Source organism: Argiope bruennichi, chromosome 8, assembly GCF_947563725.1.
Source record: "Argiope bruennichi chromosome 8, qqArgBrue1.1, whole genome shotgun sequence".
NCBI lineage: Eukaryota > Metazoa > Arthropoda > Arachnida > Araneae > Araneidae > Argiope > Argiope bruennichi.
In genome coordinates, this window is record NC_079158.1 from 117,136,682 (window position 1) to 117,162,227 (window position 25,546).

Genomic DNA, 25,546 nt, shown 5'->3' on the forward strand with positions numbered 1-25,546 from the left:
TCTTTCCCAATATTGCCACTGATCATATTGATATATGTTTTTTTAAATTTGTCTGACTTTCGATGGTAGCTAGTTAAATAGGTTGAAAAAGTGATGATGATTAAATTTTATCGATGGAGTTATAAATGAATTAAAACTTTTGAATTTTGGCACTTGACCTCCAAGAATAGCTAAAAATTGTTCTAAGTTTTTAATGACGTAGACATCTTGTAAAGCAAGGAGCTAATTACCATTAGAAATTTATTTAGAAATGGGGTCAATTCACGGTCACGTGTCATGTACCAAACAAACCGCTTCTGTTCAATTTTCAATCGTTCTGCGCATATCGTGATGTCTGTCGATAACGTTGATGAAACCATCGTTTTGTAAATATTACGCTAGCCGATCAATTATGAAAAACTTCTGATTTTTTTAAAAAAGATATTATTTTGAATTATTTAATCCAAATTTTCGTAGTTATATAATTTTATTTTTATATTAAAATTTTAATTAGTATTTTCAATGGAATTATTGTTTTTGTATAATTAATTACCATCGCTTTTTAATTCGTTTGGTGCCACTTTATTCTTTCCTTTCTTTCCCATATCCTTTCCTTTTTTATCCAAAGGATACATTTTGACAAACGACTATGGCAGTGTTTTTGAAAAATTACATATGTTCTTTTTTATATATTATTTAAATACTATTGAATGTTGAATCTTATGAATATAGTTCTTTTAAAAAATAATTATTACTCTTAGATAAGTTAATATTTTAAAGCTTACTAATAAAATTATTACATTTTTTTTTATGTAATTATTTTTATTAATATTGAGACTTTGATGTTTTATGTTTGCTCGGAGGAAAGAACTTGAAACTCAAATTAGTATGTAGTGAATAAATTATGTTTACAATTTCAAATTATAAAATATAAAAGGCATAGATACCTTTTTTTAAATCTATGCAACTTAATGAATTAGTTATTTCATTTTAATTTGTAGAAATCATTAAGGGAAAACAAACTAAATCAAATTTTCATAATTTTTATTTACACATTACAAAAAAAATATATAGATAAAATATATATGATAATTATTTGGAAAAATAGGATCAAATGGATGTTTTAATGCACTCACTAATTCAAAAAAAACTATTTACTATTTATCAACATCTATTTTTCTAGACACTTAGAAATAATATAAACACAGTATTACAAGAATGTCAATGTAAATGATGAAATCAGTTTTATTCAACAGAAACATCCTAGATTCTAAACAACATTTTTTTTTTATCACCAATAAAAACATAATGTTGAACAATATACTTTTAAAGCAGAACATTTATGAATTTTTTTAATGCTAAAGTTACATTGATAAAAATTACATTGAATGAATATCATAAAATAAAACAAAAACATATAATACAGTAAATTTAATAAACAAGAATAAGGTCATGATAAATACATATATATATATATATATAGAGAGAGAGAGAATTAAAATAGGATATAAAGAGTAGTTGAAAGAAACACTTTCATGCTTTTACAGAATTTTATAATTCAAGATTGATATGTTAAAGAAATAGAAAAAAAAAAAAAAAAGAGTCCAATATTTTTTGGAATGAATTTCTTTCTTTCTTACAGAATCCTGAAGTTCTTGTAGCTCATTTTGCAAATTGCTGATCCTGTCGATTATTTCAGAAAAAGTAATAGTCTGGGAAGAAGCAGAGTACATTCCACTGAAATCAGAATTCATATAATTTTGCTTAGTAATCAATTCTCTTGCATTTATATACTTAACTAAATGACATCTGTTTACAAAACTTAAATATATATATATATATTTCTTATATATAGCATTCAATTTATCAAATTAAGAGCACTTTTAATAAAATACATCAATTATATATATATATTATAACAGTCAATAAGAAAATTGGATTTTTAGTAGTTAGTAAAGGATTCACTTACTAAATAAATCTTTAAGAAATTTATTCACTTCCACCTAAGTTTAGCATTATAGCAGTTGTTATTTTTGCAACAGGAATTTGTTTACTTACATTAATTAAATTTAGATAAAATTTTGTAGAAAAATGCAATGTAATATTCATGTAAACATTTTAAAACCTTCTAAGCATATTCAAAATTATCAGAAATTTCATCAAATGTGAATAAAGTAAATTAGAAATGCACTCATATTTTTGTTTGATTGTTTTTGATGGCAAATCGCTTACCGATTTCTTTTTCTTCGAATAGTTTTTCTACCAAATTACCGGAACAGCTATATTTAATAAATGGACACACACTGAATGAATTCTTCAAAATGATCGTAGCATATCACCGACTTCGAAGGCTTAAAAAAATCTATACCAAAGCTATCAACCCAAGTCAGGATTGTTTAAAGGAAAATAAGGAAACATTTTATCATGACAGTCACTCTTGTGTTTCGCATTGAAGCATGCATCCATCTGCACACCAGTATTTCTTCTGTTAACACATAATAAGAGGAAAGAAAATGACTCAAAAATTATAACTTCAAATGTAAACAAAAAAATCCGCTTCATACTCGGCGGAGAACGTTAATGGCAGACTAATCGACGAAAGCGATGCGGATGAAACTTAAATGCCATGCGCGAATAGCTCATGACATGTGACTTTTACGTCACATGAATTGACCCCATTAGAAACGCAATTTCATAACTGAATGCTTTAATAAATAAATTACAGCAAATAAAAACAAATTCTTGGAATAGGTACCCTCAAAGCCAAATAATGCAAATGAAAAGTGTGGCATGTCTTCGACCAAATACTGAAAGTTTTTGGAAAATAACACAAAATATTTATAATCTGAAATAAAGTAAGAAATTATTCTTAATAAAATTATTTGTTTAATATTATTTTTATTAATTTTATATAGAATTGTCGAACAAAGTTAATTATAAAAATATTAATTTTATTAATCTTATAAAAATTATAATATTATTAATAATGATTCATTTAATTATTATAATTTTTAAAACATCGCATCTTTACTTCTAATTTTTAACACAAATTACTTCTACTAGTCAATCCCATCATCATTAATCGGAAACAAAATTGATATCTTGATTTTGCTGTTTTTTCCCTGCCAAAATATTTTTCATTTTCATAGAAAAAATTTGGTCGGGTTGTCAGTCATAAAAAAGTCCTGTTTCATCTGCATTGGAAATGTTGGAAGGTCAATAAGGCTGAACAACTTTTCTTTCCAGTTTTATACTATATTTTGATTTATATCCCCCTTTTCTCCGCACACTTTCTTTTCAACTACGTGGTATCTTTTCTTGAAACCATCAATCCAACCATTCATTTCAGAAAAGCCTTTCATATTTTGACTTTTTCTTTGATCAGAGAATGGTTATTTTTTGGGGGACGAAATATGTTAAACCTTTCCACTGGGTTAGATTCAAGTACAGAAAGATTATAAGCTTTTAATGATTTTTTTATTTCGACGAGCATTCACCATATTCTACTCATACTTTTAAAACGTCTGCTCGATGTTTAAAGTTGTAGCTAAAGTTGACGTTGATATTTCAAGATGTTCTGCTAAGGCAAATGTTAAACCTTTCTTTCAAAGAGTAAATTTTCGTACCGACATGTTTCAAATGTTTCAAAAATTAAATGTTCTACAAAACTGAGAGTACAGAACACCTGACTTCTGTGCGCTGCGGAAAGAGGAGCGATAAAAAAAGATATTCTTATCCTACCCATGAGAAATTCCAATGATTTATTAATCTGTAAGGTCTAACACTTCACTCATGTATTCCAGACAAGATGGGTACTGTAGTCATTTGAAAGGTAATAAAATATTTTTATACATAAACTAAAAAAAGAAATAATAAGGTGTTGAAATAATTAGTTAATTCGGGGTTTACTATTCATTGAATTGGTACTTTGTCTTCACTTTAATTGGGGAAGAAGCAAAATTCGTTAACTCTCAAAATCAGTAAATAGAAGTTCGTTAAATCGGAGTCCGACTGAATATTCAAACCTATATGGTGATATAAATATTTTATATGCTTTACAATAGGTAGAGCGCATAAAAATATTTATAATAAAATGCTGTATTATAATGTTAAATGCAAAATTTCCAATATTCTAACTATATTTGTTATATCCATAATTGACAAAACTGATTGACGGATTTTGCTCGAAACTCAGGAAAGTTTACAATTTGGTATGAAAAGTACATACCAAGTTTCACAAGTCTAATTTTAAGTTATTGTATTCGTAGGGTTTTCATAAATATAATTAGAAAACTAGAGAGTGTTGTTTTCTCGCAATTTTCTTCCAAATTCATAATAAAAGTGTTTATCTCCCTCTTTGCGCAATATAAATATGAGTCTCGGATGAAGTCATGAACACCAGGAGCGTTTAAATTTAATTTCTGTTTAATTTTAGAGTGTTGCGTTTTGTACTTTGTAATGTAATGAAAAAGAACGAGTATGCATTTCTCACACCCTTTTTCTCGACCAATTGAAACAGAAATTTGGTATAAGACTGCAATTTTAGTTGGTAGAATTGCTTTTTTGAGTTATCATGCTTATATACATGCGACAGTACAAACCAAAAATGGCCAAGCCCTTCACTGATTTGGTTCAATATTTTACACAAATATATATATTAGATATTAAATCAAATTAGGGCATTCAAAATTAGGACATTTGGTGTCCAAAATATTTTGAAATTTACAAGTTTGAAGAAAAGACGACATTCAAGTTTTATTCTTTTGCACAAAACGTTTTTGAGTTATCGTGATCCCAAACAGACACATAAATAAACATAATTGTAAATTTTTTTTTATTCAAAAAAATCTGAAATATGGAGATTTGTCAAAATCACGAGTTTGAATTTTTTGATGATTTTTACGTGAATGCATACTTAAAATTGTAAACTACGTAACAAAACAAATGTGATTACTTAGTTTGTTAAATTCGGAAAATGTACTTCAAAGAACTAATCAACGAATTTTAAAGAAATATTCTATAAAAAAAACCCCTCTATTCCACAATTTTTGATCTCATACATTTAAGAAATTAAAGGAAGAAAGATCAATATTCAAAACTTGAATGTTTATTTATGCACCCTAATTGGAATCCATGATCCAATATTTAAAAAATCTTGATACGTTTCAATTTTTGATGAAATCCAAACTAACTAATCACAGGGCAAAAACAGAAAGAAAATTGTCTACCAAATGTACGAGAGTGGAGAGAGAGAGAGAGTGAGAAAGAGAGAGAGAGAGAGAGAGAGAGAGAGAGAATGAGAGAGAGAATGAGAGAGAGGGATGGATTTTAAATGAAAATGGATGGATTTGAAACAGAAAAAAACACTTATAAACAGAAAAAAATCGTCATGAGAGGATAAAAATGAATCAATTTATTCATTCCGATAAACATTTTACAAGTCACTCTCTAATATTTTTAAGTCCCTGTTTTATTTTAATATTTCCAGTTCTTATAGTAATATAGTCTTTCCAGTTCTTCTGTTCGTAATTATATCATGCCATACATGAACAAAAATTACGAGTCTAATAGCAGCTATCGTTTATTTAAATTGAAAAATTATTGGTAAATTTTTGATTCGTTTTTTAACAACTTCAGCAACAGAGTGGATAGAGTTGCATATTCCTCTTTGTGAATGAGTATTATAACATTACTATCTTTTTGGTTGATTTAAATCATAAATTATAATTATTAATTATTATTACTCTTAAAAAGTCGGAAAGTTAAAAATACTTAAATGCAATCAACAAAAACTAATCTAACATTCGAATTTTACTAGGCAAGCGAGCAAAAATCATCTCAATTTCACTTCACCCTACGGTGAATTGCACATTGAGCGCGCCATGCGCAAGAGCATGCGCTATTCCTTGAGTTCGAGCGTGGCCATTTTACAGCTGAACTGTGACTCACGTGAGCCCACAGTGTTGATTGTTATTTAGGAAAATTTTTTTTTAAATTTCTTAAGGGGGACTTTTTTTTAGCAGATTTGAGATCGAACGTCGCCCAAAATGGATGCAAATAAACTTATCGAAATTCTTCGAGCCACTATGGATCCTAATCAGAGAGAGGCTGCAGAAAAACAATTAGAACAAGTAGGTGCATTTTGCCGGTGTTTCTGTTTCTGGAACATAATTTAACGCCTGAAATTAATAATCACTAACTCACGCTGTTGCAATGATTTTACAGTTTGTCTGTGAGATTGTTGTGACTAATATTAAACGCAAGTGTCGAAAAAAAAGTTACTTTATTGAGATGTCGTGATCAGGCCTAGTCCTTCGGGCTAGTGTCACGTTGTAATAAGGAATCTGTAAGAAATCTCATGTTGACTATTATTTTATTCACTTTCGGTTTCTGATGTTAAACGATCATTTTGCTTTATTCTTTTCAACAATTGCAAAGCTTTTTGGGTGAAAGGAATGTTAAATAATACCTAAATTATGAAAATGTGATTAGCAACAGATGACTCATATAGAATTTATGAAGTTCTCTGAAACACTTGTCATATAACAAAACTTGTCATACAACCGAAATACTGCCATTTTTTTTCCTTTTACTTAGTTTATTGATGGCATTGACGTTGGTTTGCGTTACAATTTCAAAAAATCACGTTTTCAGTTCTAATCTCCCTACAAGGTTAAAATTCTAGAAATAGTAGCTTGGAAATCATCTTATTAATTTCTTAAGTGCTACATGTTTGAATAGTTGTTTCAGTGTGGACTTTCTGATTATGAATATTTAATCGATTTGAAAATAAAATAAACTACTGAATTGGAAACTGTCATATTACATTAGCTTTAAAAATACCCTTAATTATTCAGCTATAACTTATGACTTAAAAGTAGTTTATTACAAGTTGGAGCAAACTGAACTTGCTACATTATTTTTATGTGTTAATGTGGAAAAGATGGCTTAAAAGAGAAATAGGAAAGAAAATAAGTCATCTAGAAAAATAAGTGTTGACATTCCAATCTAAACTAATTTTACTAAATATTTTTTAAGCATAGCAAGTAATTGACTTTTTAATATATTTGTGATATAATTTTCTCATTTAGTTCAGTAAAGGAATTCCATATGAATTGGTTACCCATCATTGTATTTGTTTCTCATCATTTATTTGAATTGTGTTCTTCATAATTGTCCTTTTTTTATTTACTTAAATCTAATGCCTTTATTTTTGGCTTAACAGACCATTTTTTAACTATATTCTTTGAAAACAGTGCCTCTGGGTAGTGTTCTTGTAATGACTATCTTAGAGATAAAAATAGATCCATCCTTACCAGAAAGATTTAGTGTCAAATTTAGATGCATTTTTTAAACGTTTGCCTTTCCTTAGTGAGGAGTTGACTGTAAAGAAATGCTTATTAATGTCTGTTTATAAAATAATATAATCTTGATCCTTATTATTACTTGACAGAATATTTTAAATATATATTTATATATTGAATAAGTTTAGGTAGTTGTGGAAAGAATTAATATATTAATTTATGATGAGTTCTTTGTAAGATTGAATTTTAAGAATGTTGAAATAACTTTTGTCTGCAAAGAATATCTGACAATATTAAAACACATAATTCAGGAATTTTTAAAAAAATTAAAAAAAGAAAATGTTGATTATTTTTTATAGATTTTTTTATTATGTATTTTTTCCATTACATTTAATTATCTTAATATGCAGATGTATCAGATTATAATTTAAAGAATACAATTTTAATGTTTTTTTGTTTTAATTTTAAGAATACAATTGTACAATTATTTATATAACAGTATTCTGAGCTGAAAGTAATAAAACTTTTAGATAATAGTTAGTATGAAGTAAATTCTATTAAAAGAAAGTAAATAATATATTTTTCTGTGCCTGCTTTGAATATGTCATTACTTGAGCTTTGTAATGCAGTCATTGAGCTGTGAAGTGTGAGGATTTGTAAGTTTTCTTTCTACTTTATATAAGCATAAATTTAAATGTGATATGTAACATATATAATTATTTGTTTTGATAAATACAGATATCATTAGTATGTTAAATAGTTGATATAATTAATTGAATTGTTTTGTGAATAAATACTGTCACTTTTAAATTTATCTGAAAATATCCAATCTTACATGTAAATTAATTTGTATATTTTCTTTTTGAAATGAATGATGTGTAATAGTGAAGAAAGAATTAATGTTATCTTTCTATGTTTGATTGGGTCTTGTATATAAGAAAGGAATTTTTAAAGTTCATAAATATATAATAAATAAATATATCATAATATAAATAAATATATAATGAAATTTTTTTTATTTAACTATGTCATATATTTTTGGATTAGTAATAGTTAATGTAAAAACTATATTTAGTACTTATTTAATACTAGCCGCCTTTGGCGACCAGCCGGTTCGCCAATCTTAACGTTCGTTAAAATTTTAATAATTAAATATTTTATGCAATTCCTACTTTAATAGCTTCTTCATCAAAATATTTTAAAACTTCATATTTTGATTGTCATATAATTCATTCATAATATTATAAAGGCCTTCAGTCATAACGTAATATGTATCTCTAATTTTCTGTTGGCACCCGTTGAATTTATGCTTTAAATTAAAGTGGAAAGGATGAATCTGCAATTAATATAATATTTTTTACTGAAACAAAGCATTTTTTTTATAATCTGATTACTGAAAATAGAGTCACTCAGCGTTTAAACTTTATGGGCACTAAAGAATATCTTTTTTAATTTATGTAATATCTCAAGAATTTGTCAACAAAATTTTTTCAGATTCATCTTGAGCAGGTATATTAATTAACAATGTTTCATTTTAAATGCATCAAACACTAAGAAAATAAAATAAACGGTTGAAAACAGGTTTTAAAAAAACTACTTAAAAAACAATCTACTTAAAACTATAAGCATATACAAAAAATATATAACTAACATAAATACATTTTAATTACAAAAGCATGCAACGAACCTAAAAATAATTTAAATCCAGTCTGCATCTGTTGATAATAATTGTCAACACAATGCAGAATTCAGGACACAATGCGCATGCGTGAATTTTCAACGCCAGTTACGTAACGCAAATACGTGATGTTTTCTACACCAGTTGAACTTTTTAATTTCCTTTATTCTGCTTTATTTTAATTCAAAAGTACTTCAGAATGAATCTGAAAGATCGATTCATTAACAATGTTTAATTTTAAATGCATCAAACATTAAGAAAATAAACAGAATCGTTTGAAATAATCCGCCGAAAAATATTAACTCTAGCCTCATTACTGTTGGGAGAAAAAAACAACAACTGAAGCCTTACTCATTTGGCAGTGGGGAAAATGGAAGATTTTTTTGGCGGGAAAGTTTTTAATTAATAATTAAAATTCTAATTAAAAATTCGCAAAAAGGAACCCCAGGTGCACATTCCCAACCTCCAAGGTATACATGTACCAAATTTGGTAGCTGTAGGTCAAACGGTCTGGCCTGTAGAGCGCCAACACACACACACACACACACATTGAGCTTTATTATAAGTAGATTTATAATATTATAATTCTTGTAATGTATATACAGGATTTATGGATTATATACGGGATTATTATGTATATACAGGATATACATAAAATTTTTTTATCAAACTATTGCAATAAGGATTCATGGTTTGTTTTAAGAATTTAGTGATGACTATTTAAGGAATGTTTGTAATTTTGGAAATTGAACATCAAAGTGATACCTCTTTAAAATATTACTATAAAGTTTTTATTCATGTTGTAGCCCAAATGGAATACCATTAGTTACAAAATGTTTTACTGTTATCAGTGGCTCATTATTGCTAATTTAGATTGCTGCTGCTTTGAAGTAAAAATACATTTTCTCCCCTTTTTATTGCCAAGCATAATTATTATATTGTGTAAAAAAGTATGTGTACTTAAAGAAGGATTCTCAGTTTTATATGTTGTATATGTTTGTTCTTGTATAATTTACTAGTATCTGTTTCCTTTTATAGGTTCACAAAATCATTGGCTTTGCACCTTCGCTACTCCAAGTGGTGATGATGAACACAGTAGAGCTTCCCGTGAGACAGGCTGGCGTCATTTACTTGAAGAATATGATAGCTCAATTTTGGCAAGACAAAGAGCAAGAACCAGGAAAACCATTAGTTTTCTCCATACATGAACAAGACCGAGCCATGATAAGAGACTCCATTGTGGACGCCCTTGTTTATGCTGCCGATCTCATTAGGTATAAATCAATTTTTTTATACATAGTTGTTTACATAGCATACATATTTGACATAACATAATGACATAAGTATGTGCATGACAAAAAATTTTAATGCTGATATTATTTATTATTTGATGTATTAGAAATGTTTGCATCAAAAAACTGTAGTGATGCTCAATATAAAATGATAATCTTTCCTTCTTTTCCAAAGAGATGAAAATCTACTAAACAAAAAAAATCTGGCTTGTTTTTAATATGTATTTTTCTCTAAAAATAATTATATTCTCTCTGATGAACATGCTAGAAAATTTTTATTAAAGCAAAGCTTCTTTAAAGCCTTCTTAAGGCAAACTGAGATAACTTAAAATTTGAAATGTAGCTCTTCATATTCCAAAAAAGGTTCTATGAATACTGGTTTTGTAACTCTTTAATGACAAGTAAATCAAAATTTAAAGTTCAAAAGTTCCAATATCTTTGTTTTTTTAAAAAAAATTTTTGGATTTCAAAAAAATTTGTTTAGACAAATTGTGTCATAGACTATTTTCTACCTAAAATAAGGGTCCCAAATTAAAAAGATTAGGGACCCATATTTTTAGAGCATGGAATTTTTTCATCAATAGCTGGAAGCATCATATGGTCAAATGTATTTTATATGTTTCTGAGAGGAGGAGGAAAAATTAGAAAAATGTTCAGTTTTATGTCTATAACTGGAATTTTAATTTGAAACTTTTTTTTACTACTGAAGAATATATATATATATTGGACTGAAGATTGTTATCCAGAATATGCCTTATTGTACAGATGTGATAGGTTATTTTTTAACTAACACAATAGTAATACTTGTATTCCTGATATCCATTTCATTTATATTTTTTGTCTTGTAATTCCTGATATTTGAATTGAGAATTCTTCTACACAAATAGTAAATTTTTCCTCTGCACTAACACTGTCAAATCTATAAACATTCTCTTTCATCTGTAATCAGTTATAAGAAGATGATGACAAAGTGTTTAAAAAAAGCCAAGAAAAATCTTCATGTCGTTTTTTCATGTGTTCAATTTAGTGTATTTTTTATTGATCATAAGTACATGAAATAATAAAGTTTGGGACATTTTTTGACTAGTAGTGAGAGATTGCCTGATGTTTATTGAAAGTTAATATTCTGTCATCTGTTTCATGTAAATATAGTTCATCCATAAATTTGCTATTTTTTTCAGCTTATATTTATTTTGATGTTTTCAATTTTATCATTTTCTTGGAATTAATGGTAACATGGAATTATATTGACTATTCTTTCCTGTCGAATTAAGATCGTGCCACTTCTTTATAAGTTAAACTCCTTCTTCTATTCCTGCTGCAGACCTTGAAATGGTTTAGGCTGAAGGGTATTTTAAATAACAAAAACAGCAAGTAAATTCTTAAAATTGTATGTGAAAACTGTATTTATGTATCATTTATTTGTATTTTAATAAATGAAAATATATTTTGTTAAATTAAATGCACGTTTTTGGTTAATAATCAAAATGAATTAAATTTGGAGTAGAATTAGTGATTCCTTGTTGTTGCTATTCAAGTATATCAAAGATTTTAGAGTTTCATTTTCAGAGACAGTTATTTAGACTTCTCAAAAATAACACAAAGAAGCCTCCCCCTCCCTTTTTTTTAGTGCATTAATGGTTAATAGAGCAAATTCATCCCATTAAGTAGGCAGAAAAAAAATCATATGTTGTTGTGTTTCTATTTTATTGTATAATATGTGTATAATTTTGCTTTTTCTTATTTAATAGAGTGCAGCTAGCAGTGTGTGTAAGCAATATTGTAAAACATGACTTTCCTGGTAAATGGACTGGAATTGTTGATAAAATATCTGTCTACCTTCAAATGAATGACACAAATGTATGCATGGGAGCTTTACTTTGCCTCTACCAGTTGGTCAAAAATTTTGAGTAAGTATATGTCATCTTTCTAAATATTGTGTTAATAGAGTTTCTAAAATAAAAAAAAATATTAAAAATTGCATAATAAATATTTCTGCAGAAAATCGTAACAATTTTCATTTTGAAGTATTTACAGAACAAATGAACACAAAAATTACTTTTAGATTTGCTTTTTAGTTTAATGTCTACTAGTATATAAAAGATAACATTACTTAGACAGGTAGTCAAATAATTTCAGGTAGAATTTCCCCTTATCCGAAATATCTACTTTAATTAATGTGGATGTTTACTGGAAATGCGTTCTTATTAATAAATTCTGGAAGTGCATTCTTATTAATTGTATGCTTTTAAAACTTTTTTCTTTCTTTTTGGATAAGTGAGTCATGAAAAGATTTTAATAGTATGCCTTAATGCATAATTTTTGGGACAAAATATAATTGTTAATATTTAAATATGCTTTGGGTGAAAAATATGAATTTCAAAAAGATATCTTTCATATATTTATCTTGATTTTAAAGAATTTAAATCAAAAAGTAATGTACCCAGATTTATCTGTTTAGTTTTGTCTATTGGTGAAAATCGCAAAAATAGAGGGAGTCCCAGAATTATTGGAAACTAAAAAAAATTTATAAAAATTAAATGATGTTTCAACTATGAATTTTTTTAAGCGGAAGAACATTCTTAAATTTTTTTTTTTATATAGGTAACATGATGATTTGATTATCCAGGGGGTCGTAAATTACTGAAAAGTAATGGGTTCTAAATTACTGAAAAGTAATTTAGAACCCATATTTGAAAAAAATATTAAAACTTGAAAAAAATAAAAGCTTGAAAATGTAAGGAATATTCTATAATTTGATATAAGCGTGTAGTGTGAAAATTGGGAGTTTTAAAGATTTTCAAGAAAAAGTAAAATTGGAACCAGAAAACATCACTGCAACATCAGTATCAATGTTCGCTGAGAGCTTTGTAAAATTCAAAAGATAAATTTGGAGCGAGGATAATAAGCATTAAGTAAATGAAAAATTACCAGAAAACATAGGGTCACAGGTAACGTTTATTCAGTGAAAATTGCAAAAGCAGATATCTAAAAGACAATGAGTGGCGAAGAGAAAGGCTCTATGAATGCAAGGATTAGGAACAAGGTAATCGAGAAGAAGCCTTCTAATATGTAAAGTTTTCAAGTGATCGAGAAAAATAAAAGTAGCAAGCAAGTATTCATTAATGAGTATTGCAGAATTGATGGTTGTTAAATTTCGTTCTCAAACAACAAATCAAATTTCCTGAATGCAACTAAAATGTGCTTGTGCTCCATTATGTATTAACCAACTGTTCTGGCATATGATAGTCGGTGTTCCCTGCAGTAAATCCGGAGGAACGTGCTGGAACAAAAATAGGTACTTTGTGCCGCTGAGGCATTCGGGCAGTAGATACAGTCCAAACAGATGACTCTGTTAATATCAAACTTGTGTTATACGTTCAACAATATAGTCATGTGGGGATTTTTGAATAACCAAATACTTGCATTGTGCATGTTGAAGACATCTTCTCTCATAAAGCAGGCTTCATCTAAGAATAAAACTTGAGCAGAAAAGTGTGCATTTTCCTGTATGGCATCAAGCATCCAGCTTGCAAACTCCATTCAGTTTGCGAGTTTCATTAAAAAACATTATCTGTGACCCTATGTTTTCTGGTAATTTTTCATGTACTTAATGCCTATTATCCTTCCTCTGAATTTATCTTTCGAATTTGACAAGGCTCTCTGCGAACATCAATACTGATGTCGCAGCAATGTTTATGGGTTCCTATTTTAGTTTTTCTTTAAAACTTCCCAGTTTTACACCCTAAATGCTTATATCAAATTATAGAATATAAAATTCCTTACATTTTCAAGCTTTTATTTTTCTTCAAGGTTTAATATTTTTGCAAATATGGGTTCTAAACTATTTTTTCGTTTTCAGTAATTTTTGAGTCCCCTGGATCATCAAATGGGAATGTTACCTATATGGGGGGAAAAAAGAAAAAAAAAGTAAATTCACAGTTGAAACATCGTTTGTTATTTTTTATTAATTTTTTAGTTCTCAACAACTCTGGCACTCCTTCTATTTTTGTGATTTTCACCAACTAAATATCATTTGGGAGCTTATATTATATGGTGATTCTTTATCCTCTTGATGCCTATTATCACCTCTCTGAATTTGTTGGTCAAATTTGGCAGGGTATTCGGCCCTGTATAACATGCTGTATATATATATATAATCAATGAAGCTGTTTATTAACTGCCACAATCTCTAAAGGTGGTAGAAAGCAGGTGACAGGTCGACAATTTAAAGAGTTGATTCTCGCATTGAAAGTGGAGGAGAGCAACATTTTTTATAACTGTAGTTGCTGCATCAACCTGTTACTATCCTTTGCACATTCTCAATTCTTCAGAGATGATATACCATACATATGTGACTTCAAAGATTGCCTTTTGCTGAGAGAAATTATTCATATATAAATGTGGTCTTTGTAGTTATACATGTATTGGACTTCTGGAGGGTGAGTAATCCACAATTTAATCATGAGAGAACATTTATATCATGTTAAGATCTTTAATTATTATAAAATATATTCTATAGTGAAAAACATTTGAAATGGAGATAAAATTTATATACTTTATATGCCTGCACTTGTTATATTTTCATCAGATTTGGAGATTGTTGAATAGATTGATGATTTAGTTGATTGTTGGAGATTGTTGATTTAGATTGATAGATTTAGTTTGCTTGAAACATGCTATTGATTTGGGGATTTTTTTCTCCTTTTTCTCCCCTTTCTTGCGACTTGAATAAGTTGACATCGGACAATATCATCATTTGGCAACATATGATGAGTATTAAAATCTATACTAAGATATTTAAAGTAAAAGACAAGAAACCTAACTTAGAAAGTAGGAATAAAGGAATTCAAAGAATAAGCTTCCTTTACTGATGATAATTAAAATGAAATGATTACTTTATTAAAGACTGTTAATCTAAAAAGCTTATTTGCTCCCATTAATAGATACAAGAATTCTGAAGAACGTGGACCTCTGAATGAAGCAATGAACATGCTTCTGCCTATGATCTATCAGCGTTGTGTTCAATTAGTTCATGATCCCTCAGACGTATCTGCTCTACTCCAGAAGCAGATTCTAAAGATTTTCTTTGCTCTTATCCAGTACTTCTTACCCCTCAATCTCATCACAAAGGATGTCTTCTCACAATGGATGGAATTGCTTAGAAATGTTGTAGACAGGCCAATACCAGAGGTGATTTTTTTTCCCTGTTGTACATTTACGATGCAAAAAGCATAAAGATCTTTTTCTTGTTATGTGTGTATGATGTCATATGAAGTGAATATATTTTTTAAGGCAGATAAATAAAATAAGTAATTTATATTCATTTAATTTTTCATTACTAATGTAAAAGCATATATTAAGTAGTAATATTTATGAATTTGCTTACAATGTAAAAATATATATTTTATTTCCACTCTCCTTGTCAAAAAAATTCTAAATTGTTTCCAACTTAAAACATAATTGTACAAACTTCTAATTTTTAATAATTTTAAGATATGAATTTTAATTATAGCTATTTTAGCACTAATTAAAATTTAATTATAGCTATTTTTTTAATTATAGCTATTTATATTTTTTAATTATAGCTATTTTTTTTTATACCTACCGCAAATGGTTGGAAAATGACGGATTTTCTCCTCCTTAGGAAATTATATTTTTGCGGTTAAATCATTCTAATTCAAGTTAGTCTTTTTAAAGGTAAAATTCTATTAGAAAAATAATTTAATTTCATATTTCAAAACCTTTGAGTGTTATTTTTTTAAAAAATTAAGATTTGAAGAGAATAATGAGAATACATTTCTCTGTGTACTGACCTTTTTATAGTCAAGAAATTGTTAGATTATTGGTAATGAAATATCGGTTTCCAGATACTCTATGGTGTTGAATTTTAGAAATGTATTTAATGAATTCACTGCCTTTATTATAATTTATATATATATATATATATATATATATATATATATATATATATATATATAATATTATTCTACTTAGCAAACCACTACATACGATGAAGAAGAACTGGCTGAGCTCTCTTGGTGGAAGTGTAAAAAGTGGGCTCTACACATCCTTACTAGGGTTTTTGAAAGGTTAGTATTTTTGCTTTATTTTTTGTCTGGCATTTCTTTATATTTTATTTGAGGAGTAAAAAAATTTAGGCCAATCAATAAAAATTGGTAATGTTAAACACATGTTTGGTCTCTTGAAATATCTATATATTATATGAGGATCTGCAAAATGATAGAAAGAAAACATTATTATAATGAAATAGCAACTCTCTTTCTGATATAAAGATTTCATTATAAAATATATATAAAATTGAAAGGTGTGTTAAGTATTTGTTTGAAAAATTTGTGGAAATCTATTGAAACCGTCATTTTAAGTAGCTGATATGATTTCTGCTGAAAGAATCTATTTACCAGTAATTCAGATAGTCATATTCACAATTTTTTTTATTTGATAGCTATAAGATAATTCGAGTCTAGGATTATTCTTAAACTTCAAAAAGAGTTTTAAAAAATTAAAAAGAGTATTTAAGAAATTGTAGATTGTTAGATTCAAAGTAGCTCAATAGTTTTTGAGACATGGAGATCATAAAATATCTTTTTAATATGTGGTATTTTATTGAACTGTGTATTTGAAAAAGTCTGTGATAATTTCTTCATTCTAGTATGAAAAATCATTTAAAAGAAACATATTTAATTTCTGATTGTCAAAAGTATGCAATTTTGCTTACAGTCTTGCTTTTTAGTCAAACTTCCTGGGAAAAAGAACTTCCTAAAAGAATGTTAAGCTGAAGCAAGTCATCAAGGTTATTTTTTTAAGTTAATCTTTTCCTTAATGAAAATGTATTCATGAAACAAAGTGTATCTTTCAAAGTATTAATATGTTAAAGATAAATGCACCCCATCTGTATATCATATATCTGCATTAAACTGTTGATACATTATTTATTCAACATTGCTTTTAATTTCTTTTCCTAGAAAACATTTCTTGAATTTCCATTCTAATATATTTTTAGACTGTGTAAAATTTTTTGTGACCCTCTGCAAATGAAGTAAATTTTTAATTGATATCAAATGCTGGTACCTAAGTGGAAATTCAATTATATAAATAGTTTATTTAGCAAGTAAAATGTATTAATTTAAATTGAAATAATGCCTTAACAAATTTAGAAGCCAAAAGAAGGGAATATTAATAGTTTTTGAGACATTATTTTTTGCATGGTCCATGGTTTAAAGAACTCTTTTTTTTAAAAGATATTTAATTGTTTTTCTTTTTTTCTTTCCATTTTCATATTTTAAAAGCACTATTGTAAGCACCAGCTTATTTTGTTGTTTATTTATTAATATCATAAATGGCAATTTTTGAAATTTTATTCTTTTAAAAATACTTTTATTTGATTTCTTCCAGATATGGCAGTCCTGATAGTGTGTCTCCTGAATATCAGGAGTTTTCCAAATATTATCTGAAAACATACACAGCTGGTATATTGGAGGTTCTTTTGAAATTGTTAGATCAATACAGGCAGAAAGTATTTGTATCACCTCGAGTTTTGCAGCTAGCTCTCAATTATATTAATGAGGCGTAAGTAAAGTGTTCATAATATTTGCATCTTAAAATCATAACTAAAAATTATGTAAAGTCAATTATACAACATACATTTCGTCTTTGTTTCCTGGAAACAAATATGTTTGACTGTATTCGTTTTGATAATATTATGTGTTTTTATATATAATTTTCCAAAGATGATTGGTAATAGTTTTTTAAATTGTTTGATTTTAGAGTATCTCATTCATTTTCATGGAAGCTGCTGAAACCCCATATGCTGGTAATATACAATTTTTTTTAATGAATCATAAACAGTAAATTGTCAATAAACCTAATATCAATAATTTGAAATATGATTTCTTTTGCAGACAATTGTTCAAGATGTTGTATTTCCTCTCATGTGCAGTACAGACAAAGATGAAGAGCTTTGGACTACAGATCCACATGAATACATTAGACTCAAATTTGGCAAGTGGGACAAAATGCATTTTGTTTAATTTTATACTATTTTTTTAATAACAATTTTAAAATTTTGATTAAAGTTTTAAATGAGACATTAAAAATGTGTAAAATGACAAAACATTTTTGGGATATATTTATTAAAAATAGATTGTTAAAAATGCACTCTTATCAGTCTGCTAAACTGTAGTAATTTTTAAAAAAAAATTGTCTTTTCTTGTACAAACTTTGGTATAAATATTTTGAAATTTAATATTTTCTCAACTTCCTTTATACAGGAAAATAATAAAATTGAAATGAGTTAAATTATTAAAATAATGGGTTGTCATTGAAAACATCACATGTGCACAACTTTAAAACTACTGCATGAGGAATGAATGAAAGTAACAAGATCCCATCTTTACAAATATAAAACAAATAATTAAATAAAGGTGTATAAAGTGAAAGAGAGAAATATGAAATAAACTTTAATAAAAAAAAAATACAGATTCAGATTAAATTACTTTAAAGTAAGAATATATGCCTTGTAATAAGAAGTATTTTCAATAAAATCAATCCAGAAAGTTTTGTGCATATTCATTCATGTACAAAGTATAAATATTGAGGATTACCAAGACAGAAAACAAATTTCATTAACCTTAGAATTTCAAGCAACAAATCCATCTTTTTTATAATGGGGACAAAAGTTATTAAAATTAATTGCTTTTTTTAGTTGCTATCATTAATGCTTAAATTTAATTTTTATTTTCTTTATTGATAATACCTAGCATTTTGCCAGAATTATTAAAGAGCTATTATAAAATAAGTTCTTTAAGGAAAGCAGTGCAACGTTTTGTATAAGTAATCAACGCATATTTTGAGAAAATATCTAGTATTGAATTATCTGAACTGATATTTAAAATATAACATGATCATGTATTAATTATTTAATGTACTGAATTAAATTTAGTAGCTGAACGCTTCTATATACAATTTCTTCCTACTGTTGTTAATTTCTCAGTAACACACGAGAAAAAATAAATAGAAAATTTAATTTTTTGATGGTTAAAATTAAAAAAAAAAAAATTCAGTGCTTAAAGTGTTTATAAATATTTTGTTTTTCCATTTTGTTCAATTATTTTTCTTTTGCTCTGAAACAGTTACAATATTGAGACCAAATGTTTTCTTTTATTTGAGTGCAAATTTCAAAGTTAGCTAGGAAGATATCTTAATCTTTAATTAATTTGTTTTAAAAAGTTATAAAATGTATTTTGCATATATTGTTTAACAGTAAAATGAAGATATTGTTAACAGTGGCTAGCAATAATGGAAGATAATTGTTCTTATATTGCATATCAATACTAATTAAATTACTGTATTTATCTGCTTTATTATTTTTTAGATTAATAGCAATTTTTTTTTTATTTAATGAATAGGACCTTTGAGGATGTACCTTTTTTCTGTTAAATATATCCTTCATTTATTTATTTTATTATTTTTTATTATATTACACAGTAGTATTTGAAGTTCTATAACTTTTATACTTTTTTTTTATGCAGATGTATTTGAAGATTTCATATCTCCTGTGACAGCAGCGCAAACTCTATTGCATTCAATTGCTAAGAAAAGAAAAGATATGCTACAGAAATCGATGGAATTTGTGATGACAGTTCTTACAAACCAAGCATCATCACCAAGACAGATAGACGGTGCTCTGCATATGGTGGGCACTGTCGCAGATGTATTATTAAAGGTGAGGAATAGAAAAAAGAAATTAGAATTTTTTTGTCTTTTGTTGGTTTAACCTTTTGGTAATATTTAAAAAAAAAAAAATTCTATAGGGAAATTTCAAAGATTTAGAGAAATTAACCTTTTAATGAGCATTGTCTATGCGAGAACAGTTACATTTCACTTTCATAGCGAAACTGATCATTCTGTTATTTCTTTTTCACTTTGTGTAACAAGTCAGTATCTATTTTCAAGCTGATAAACAGTTTCCATTTGGCATGTATCATCCATTTACCAGATATTGAAATCAAGGTGTCCTTACTTTTAATTTTATTTCTCTCCATTTATTTATTTTGAGATATTGCATATATTTTGAAAGTAACTTTTATTTTCAGCATTTTACTACATTTTAAAAACTTATAATGTTTTTCTATAAAAGTTTTCTATAAAATTTTTTATCAACTTTCCAATTATTTCTCCTTAAGTATTTTTTTTTCTACCTTTAATAAAGAAACTTCAATTTGCTGTTATCTTCATCTATGCTTTTTTAAGATAACTTAAAAAAAACTTTGAATCAAATATATGCTTTGAATTAATGTAGACTATAATAGGTTAATCTTTTTATGAGTATGCATTAGTTATTTGATAAAATAAATGATTGAGGTTTTTAAATATTTTATAATTAAATCTTTTAGTTCTTTAAATTAAATGTACCAAAATAGAATAAAAAGAGATAAGAGACAAAAGGAAAGCATTAAAAAACTATCCTTCCACATATGTCAGGATTTGCAATTATTGTCAAATATTTTCACTTTAAAAAAAATCTAGAATTTTCATGTTTATGAAAGTGTTATTTGTGTAAAATCAATGTGTAATCAGTTTTGTAAGAACATTAATAAAAATTGTAATGGTAAGTATTTTTCTACTAGTAATTTTAACTTTTTTTCTTTTTGATGGAAATTCTTTATTGTTTAAGCCAGTAATATATTCAATCAACAACAGTATTTTTATGCTCTTCTAAAGCTGTATTTATACAATTGACAAAAAAAAAAAAAAAAAAAAGTATCAAGCCTTAAATTCCTTTGGGTCTTTCTGGCAATATTGGATTACATATTTATTTTAGGCTTAAAAAATTCAATTTTTTATTCAGGCATCATGATGCATTACATTGATTAGCAACTAAAATTAGTAATTCTGATCTCAGTGAAGTTCTGTTATATGAATCATATGCATAAGTTGAGTGTAAATGTAATGAGTAACACTGATTTCTTTTCTACCTGTAGCGAAAACTTTACAAAGATGAAATGGAATCCATATTAGTAGCATATGTATTTCCACATTTCCAGAGTGAACATGGTTTCATGAGAGCTAGAGTAAGTACATTTATAATTGATATGTGCAATTAGTTTCTATAAATGCTCACTTATTCACTCCTTCTATTCAGTCAATCAATTAGAAAACATTTTTTTAAAAAAATTATCTCTCTATATATATTTAAATATTTGAAATCAATTGACATTAAAGATTTTCTGCACTTTCTTGTAGGCTTGCTGGGTAATGCATTATTTTTGTTCAATGCGCTTCCAAAATGAGATGAACCTCATTACAGCTTTGCAACTCACACAGAATGCACTTTTAAATGACAAGGAGCTGCCAGTGAAAGTAGAAGCAGCTGTTGCATTGCAGATGCTCATCACAAATCAAGAAAAAGGTGGGTGACAATGAGTAAGGCAATGTGAATAAATTGCTGTCTTTTACTAATAAATTTTAATTAAGTGATTATTTTAAAATAAATAAAAAACTATAATTATTATTTTTGAGTTTGTGCCAGTATCAGTTAAAATTTTTTCTCATACTTTTACAGTTTTTTTTTCCCTCCCTATATAAAGTGCATTCACAATTACAATTATGTTTAAAAAAATGCAATTGGTAAACTGGCAGGATAAAACTATTCGTTGTATCATGTTTATGTGTGTGTGTTTATAAGCCTCAAATTTTGATATACAATTAAAATTTTAATTTATTAATGCATTCACTTTTATTTGAAATCGCATATCTGCTGAAATCTGATATTTTGGAATATCCTTTGCTTCCACCATTTTGCTGAATTGAACTATTTTAGAAATATTGACTGTGGTATAATAGATGAATTTTGTATTTCATCCTAAATGAATTTAGTATTTTATTTTGTAAAGCATTTAATTTTTTGAGATATGCCAAATGTTGTATGAGGGGACATTACTATAAGGGCTTTGTGGACTTCAGAATGCAGCTTTTCTGAATTTTTACTGAGGCTTACTAACTTTCTTAAATTTTATAATTCCCCATTTTATTTATTCATTTATTTATTTTTTCAAATTTGACAATTCAGACAGTTTCAAATACAGCCCTAACAAACAAAAAAGTGATGTTTCAAACGTATTATTATAAGGGCTTTGTGAAAAGCAATTGTCTTGTCAACACTGAGCTTTCATTTATTAACAAACTAGCTAATATAAACACTAGTTTTCAGAACTGCTTGCTTATTATTCTTTTTTCTTTATGATTTAAGCATTTGTATTATTTTTTGGACATGAATTGTAAAATTTTGCTTTTATTTCATAATATAAGCATATAGTAATATATCTTAAACTGTTTGGATTTTTAAAAAAGTATTTTTGTAATTTTAATTTTTTCAATGCATTGTGTGTATTATATCATTACTTTTTAAGTCTTTCTGCTTATGCTTGCTGAAATTTCGGATTTAATTTTATTTGAAAAACTGTAGTCAATAAAAGTTTTGAAAGTGAAATAATACAATAAGTTAAGGTATGTTTAGAAAAAGTGTTTGGAAGGTCTTCTGTCTTTTCTACTGTAAAAGAATTTTAGCTCTTGCTATTAAAAGTTTTTCATGGATCAGTAAAAGTATCTTTTATTATATGGTGTTTTATGCTTAATTTTTGCATTTATATAGAGAAAGAAAATGCTTCTTTTATCTAAAAACAGTGTCAATATTATCGTAAATACATTTTATTTATTAAATTAATCATAATGGCCAAAAATTTTTTACTGTTTTTGACAAGAAATACTTTTTGTGTATACATTATTACTTTAAAATTTAGAGAATATATGTAAATTGTATAAACTTAGAATTTAAATTATAATTGTACATTATTTATTTTTTATAGCTGAAAAGCATCTTGAACCTCATATCAAACCTATAGCATTAGAACTGTTGAATATTTTACGAGAAACCGAAAATGATGATTTGACTAATGTCATGCAGAAAATAGTTTGCACTTACACGCAGCAGCTTTTACCTATAGCTGTAGAAATGACTCAACATTTAGTAAGTATTTATTTTCTTTTTGATATTAATAAATTATCTTGGTGGAAATATTGTTTGTCTAATTGCTGAATTTCTCTTTTTAAAATCATGGTTTTTATTAATATAGATTTAATAAATTAAAATAAAAGATGTTATGCAGTTTCATATTATCATTAGACATGCAAATCATTAGTTTGAATATGTAAATTCAGTTTTCTAAGAAAATTATGAATTTTTATTTGTTGATTTAATCCCCTGATTATTTCACAGGCTCAAACCTTTTCTCAAGTGATTAACAATAGTGGAGATGATGGCTCTGATGAGAAGACCATTACAGCAATGGGCATTTTAAATACTATGGACACTATACTTTCAGTTATGGAAGATCACAAAGAAATTATGACCCATCTAGAACCCATTGTCCTGAATGTAATTGGTCTTATTCTGACACAGAGTGTGATAGGTTGGTATAAGTTTTCTTTTTGATTCTGTCAATTGCTGTTATATACTAGATGATATGCTTACTATTACTTGGGGTGAAAAAATTTCTTGTTAGTTACTTATAAAGAAAGTGACAGTTTAATTTGTCAATAAACTTTCACTAAAACCTTCATTCTAAACCAATAACAAGCAAAATTTACACTTTTGATGTAATAAATACAACAAATACTATATATATATCACTTATCAAACTAGTTGTATGGTATTAACATTATATGCAAGAAATTAAAAATATGCTTAATGAACAGAATATGAATTAGAATATCAGTAAAATTATTTTTGATAACTGAGCTAATTTGGAGTAACTAGCTGAGTGGTTTATTAAGCATTGTGAGTGGCAGCTTGAAAATTTCTATTTCATTAAGATTGCCAGTATTAAAGGTAAAATAATTCTTTTTACTAATTGGAAATTTGTTATCAAATGGTCTGTAGATCGCCAACAATACGCACATTTTTATTATTAGCAGAGGTTGGTCTATATTTACTTGAAATGTGCATATCTAAATATTACATCAGAATGTCTTAATGTATTTTTCCAATATGCCTAGAAGGATCAAAATACAAATTTTATTAGCAGTTTGTATACGTGTGAAATACTTTTTATTTTGTTATGGTCATAGGAATAATTTTCCTAATAAGATACATAATTTACAACTGTATTTGTTATGTATTAATGTATTGACTTAATTGTATAATTTGCATTTTCCATTTTTGCATAGTCTGCATCTATATTTGTTATTTATTAATGGATTGACTTTATTATAGAAGTCCCATTTTTTGCAGAAATGAGCGAAATGATAGCATTTTAATAAAATTGAACAGTTATGTAAATGATTTCTCTAATTTTATGATTTGAAAAAAAAAAAAAATGTTAATTCTGTTCATTTATCTTTTATAGAATTTTATGAAGAATCTATGTCTCTAATCTATAGTTTATCATCCAATAATATATCTCCTGATATGTGGAAAGTTTTTGAATTAATGTATCAAACATTTTTGAAAGATGGTTTTGACTTTTTTACTGGTAAGCTCAATTTTTCTATGTCTTTATATTTGCATATTCTTGTTTTAAAATGTTGTGCCTATTAACCCTTTGATGTGTTGTGGTTTCACAGTGAAACCACCACTTTCTAAAAATTTATTTGTTTATGCATGTTATTTCTAAACATACGGTGGTTTCTGATCAAAATCAAAGGCTCTAAAATAATGTTCTTACTTTAATAATTGCATGTAAATGCCAGCACTCTAGTTAATGTCCCTCTTACGTACAAAAAAATGCATCATTTTTAAAGCTTTTTCTCGGTATTTTCAATTTAATTTTTTTTCTTCATCAAGCAAAAAATAAACAAATTCAAAATGCATTCATAAATTTGTTGTATGAAAGCTTTCTACAGCATACACATTTTTTTCAAATCAAATCCCGAAAGAAAAGTTCTTCATACTTGATATTTTTTTAGGTGGTTTCAGAGACATACCACCGCATGCCTACGGCATAAGATTCTCTACCACTTGAAACACGTTAGCGAAACTGATCTCTTTTTCTTCCCCTGACTCTCTTAGTCAAGTGGTTGATAATTTATGGGTGTTTTGCCATGAGTTTTGTGGGTGAAGGATTTATTTACATTTGAGTAAGGTTTATACAAATAGGATGGTTGAAATTTTCACTTCTCAGTTGCATACTTGTTTTAGCAAGCACCCATATTCTGGAGATGTTAAATATATTTTCTAATATAGTATAATTTTCTTAATTTTTGTATTGTATTTA

At 27.0% G+C, this 25,546-nt stretch overlaps 1 protein-coding gene across 1 annotated transcript in view; it reads left to right on the forward strand.

The window, feature by feature from the left end:
• Positions 1–5,869: 5,869 nt before the first annotated feature.
• LOC129980967 (importin-7-like) overlaps positions 5,870–25,546 on the forward strand; it is a 34,510-nt gene continuing 14,833 nt past the window's right edge. The window contains exons 1-14 of the mRNA XM_056091511.1: positions 5,870–6,110; positions 10,000–10,235; positions 12,005–12,163; positions 15,200–15,446; positions 16,251–16,345; positions 17,670–17,843; positions 18,042–18,087; positions 18,176–18,275; positions 19,805–19,998; positions 21,257–21,346; positions 21,519–21,684; positions 23,141–23,301; positions 23,551–23,743; positions 24,680–24,805. Of these exons, the coding sequence (XP_055947486.1) occupies positions 6,027–6,110; positions 10,000–10,235; positions 12,005–12,163; positions 15,200–15,446; positions 16,251–16,345; positions 17,670–17,843; positions 18,042–18,087; positions 18,176–18,275; positions 19,805–19,998; positions 21,257–21,346; positions 21,519–21,684; positions 23,141–23,301; positions 23,551–23,743; positions 24,680–24,805 (2,071 nt within the window). The 5' untranslated portion in view covers positions 5,870–6,026. The remainder of the gene's footprint in view (positions 6,111–9,999; positions 10,236–12,004; positions 12,164–15,199; positions 15,447–16,250; positions 16,346–17,669; positions 17,844–18,041; positions 18,088–18,175; positions 18,276–19,804; positions 19,999–21,256; positions 21,347–21,518; positions 21,685–23,140; positions 23,302–23,550; positions 23,744–24,679; positions 24,806–25,546) is intronic.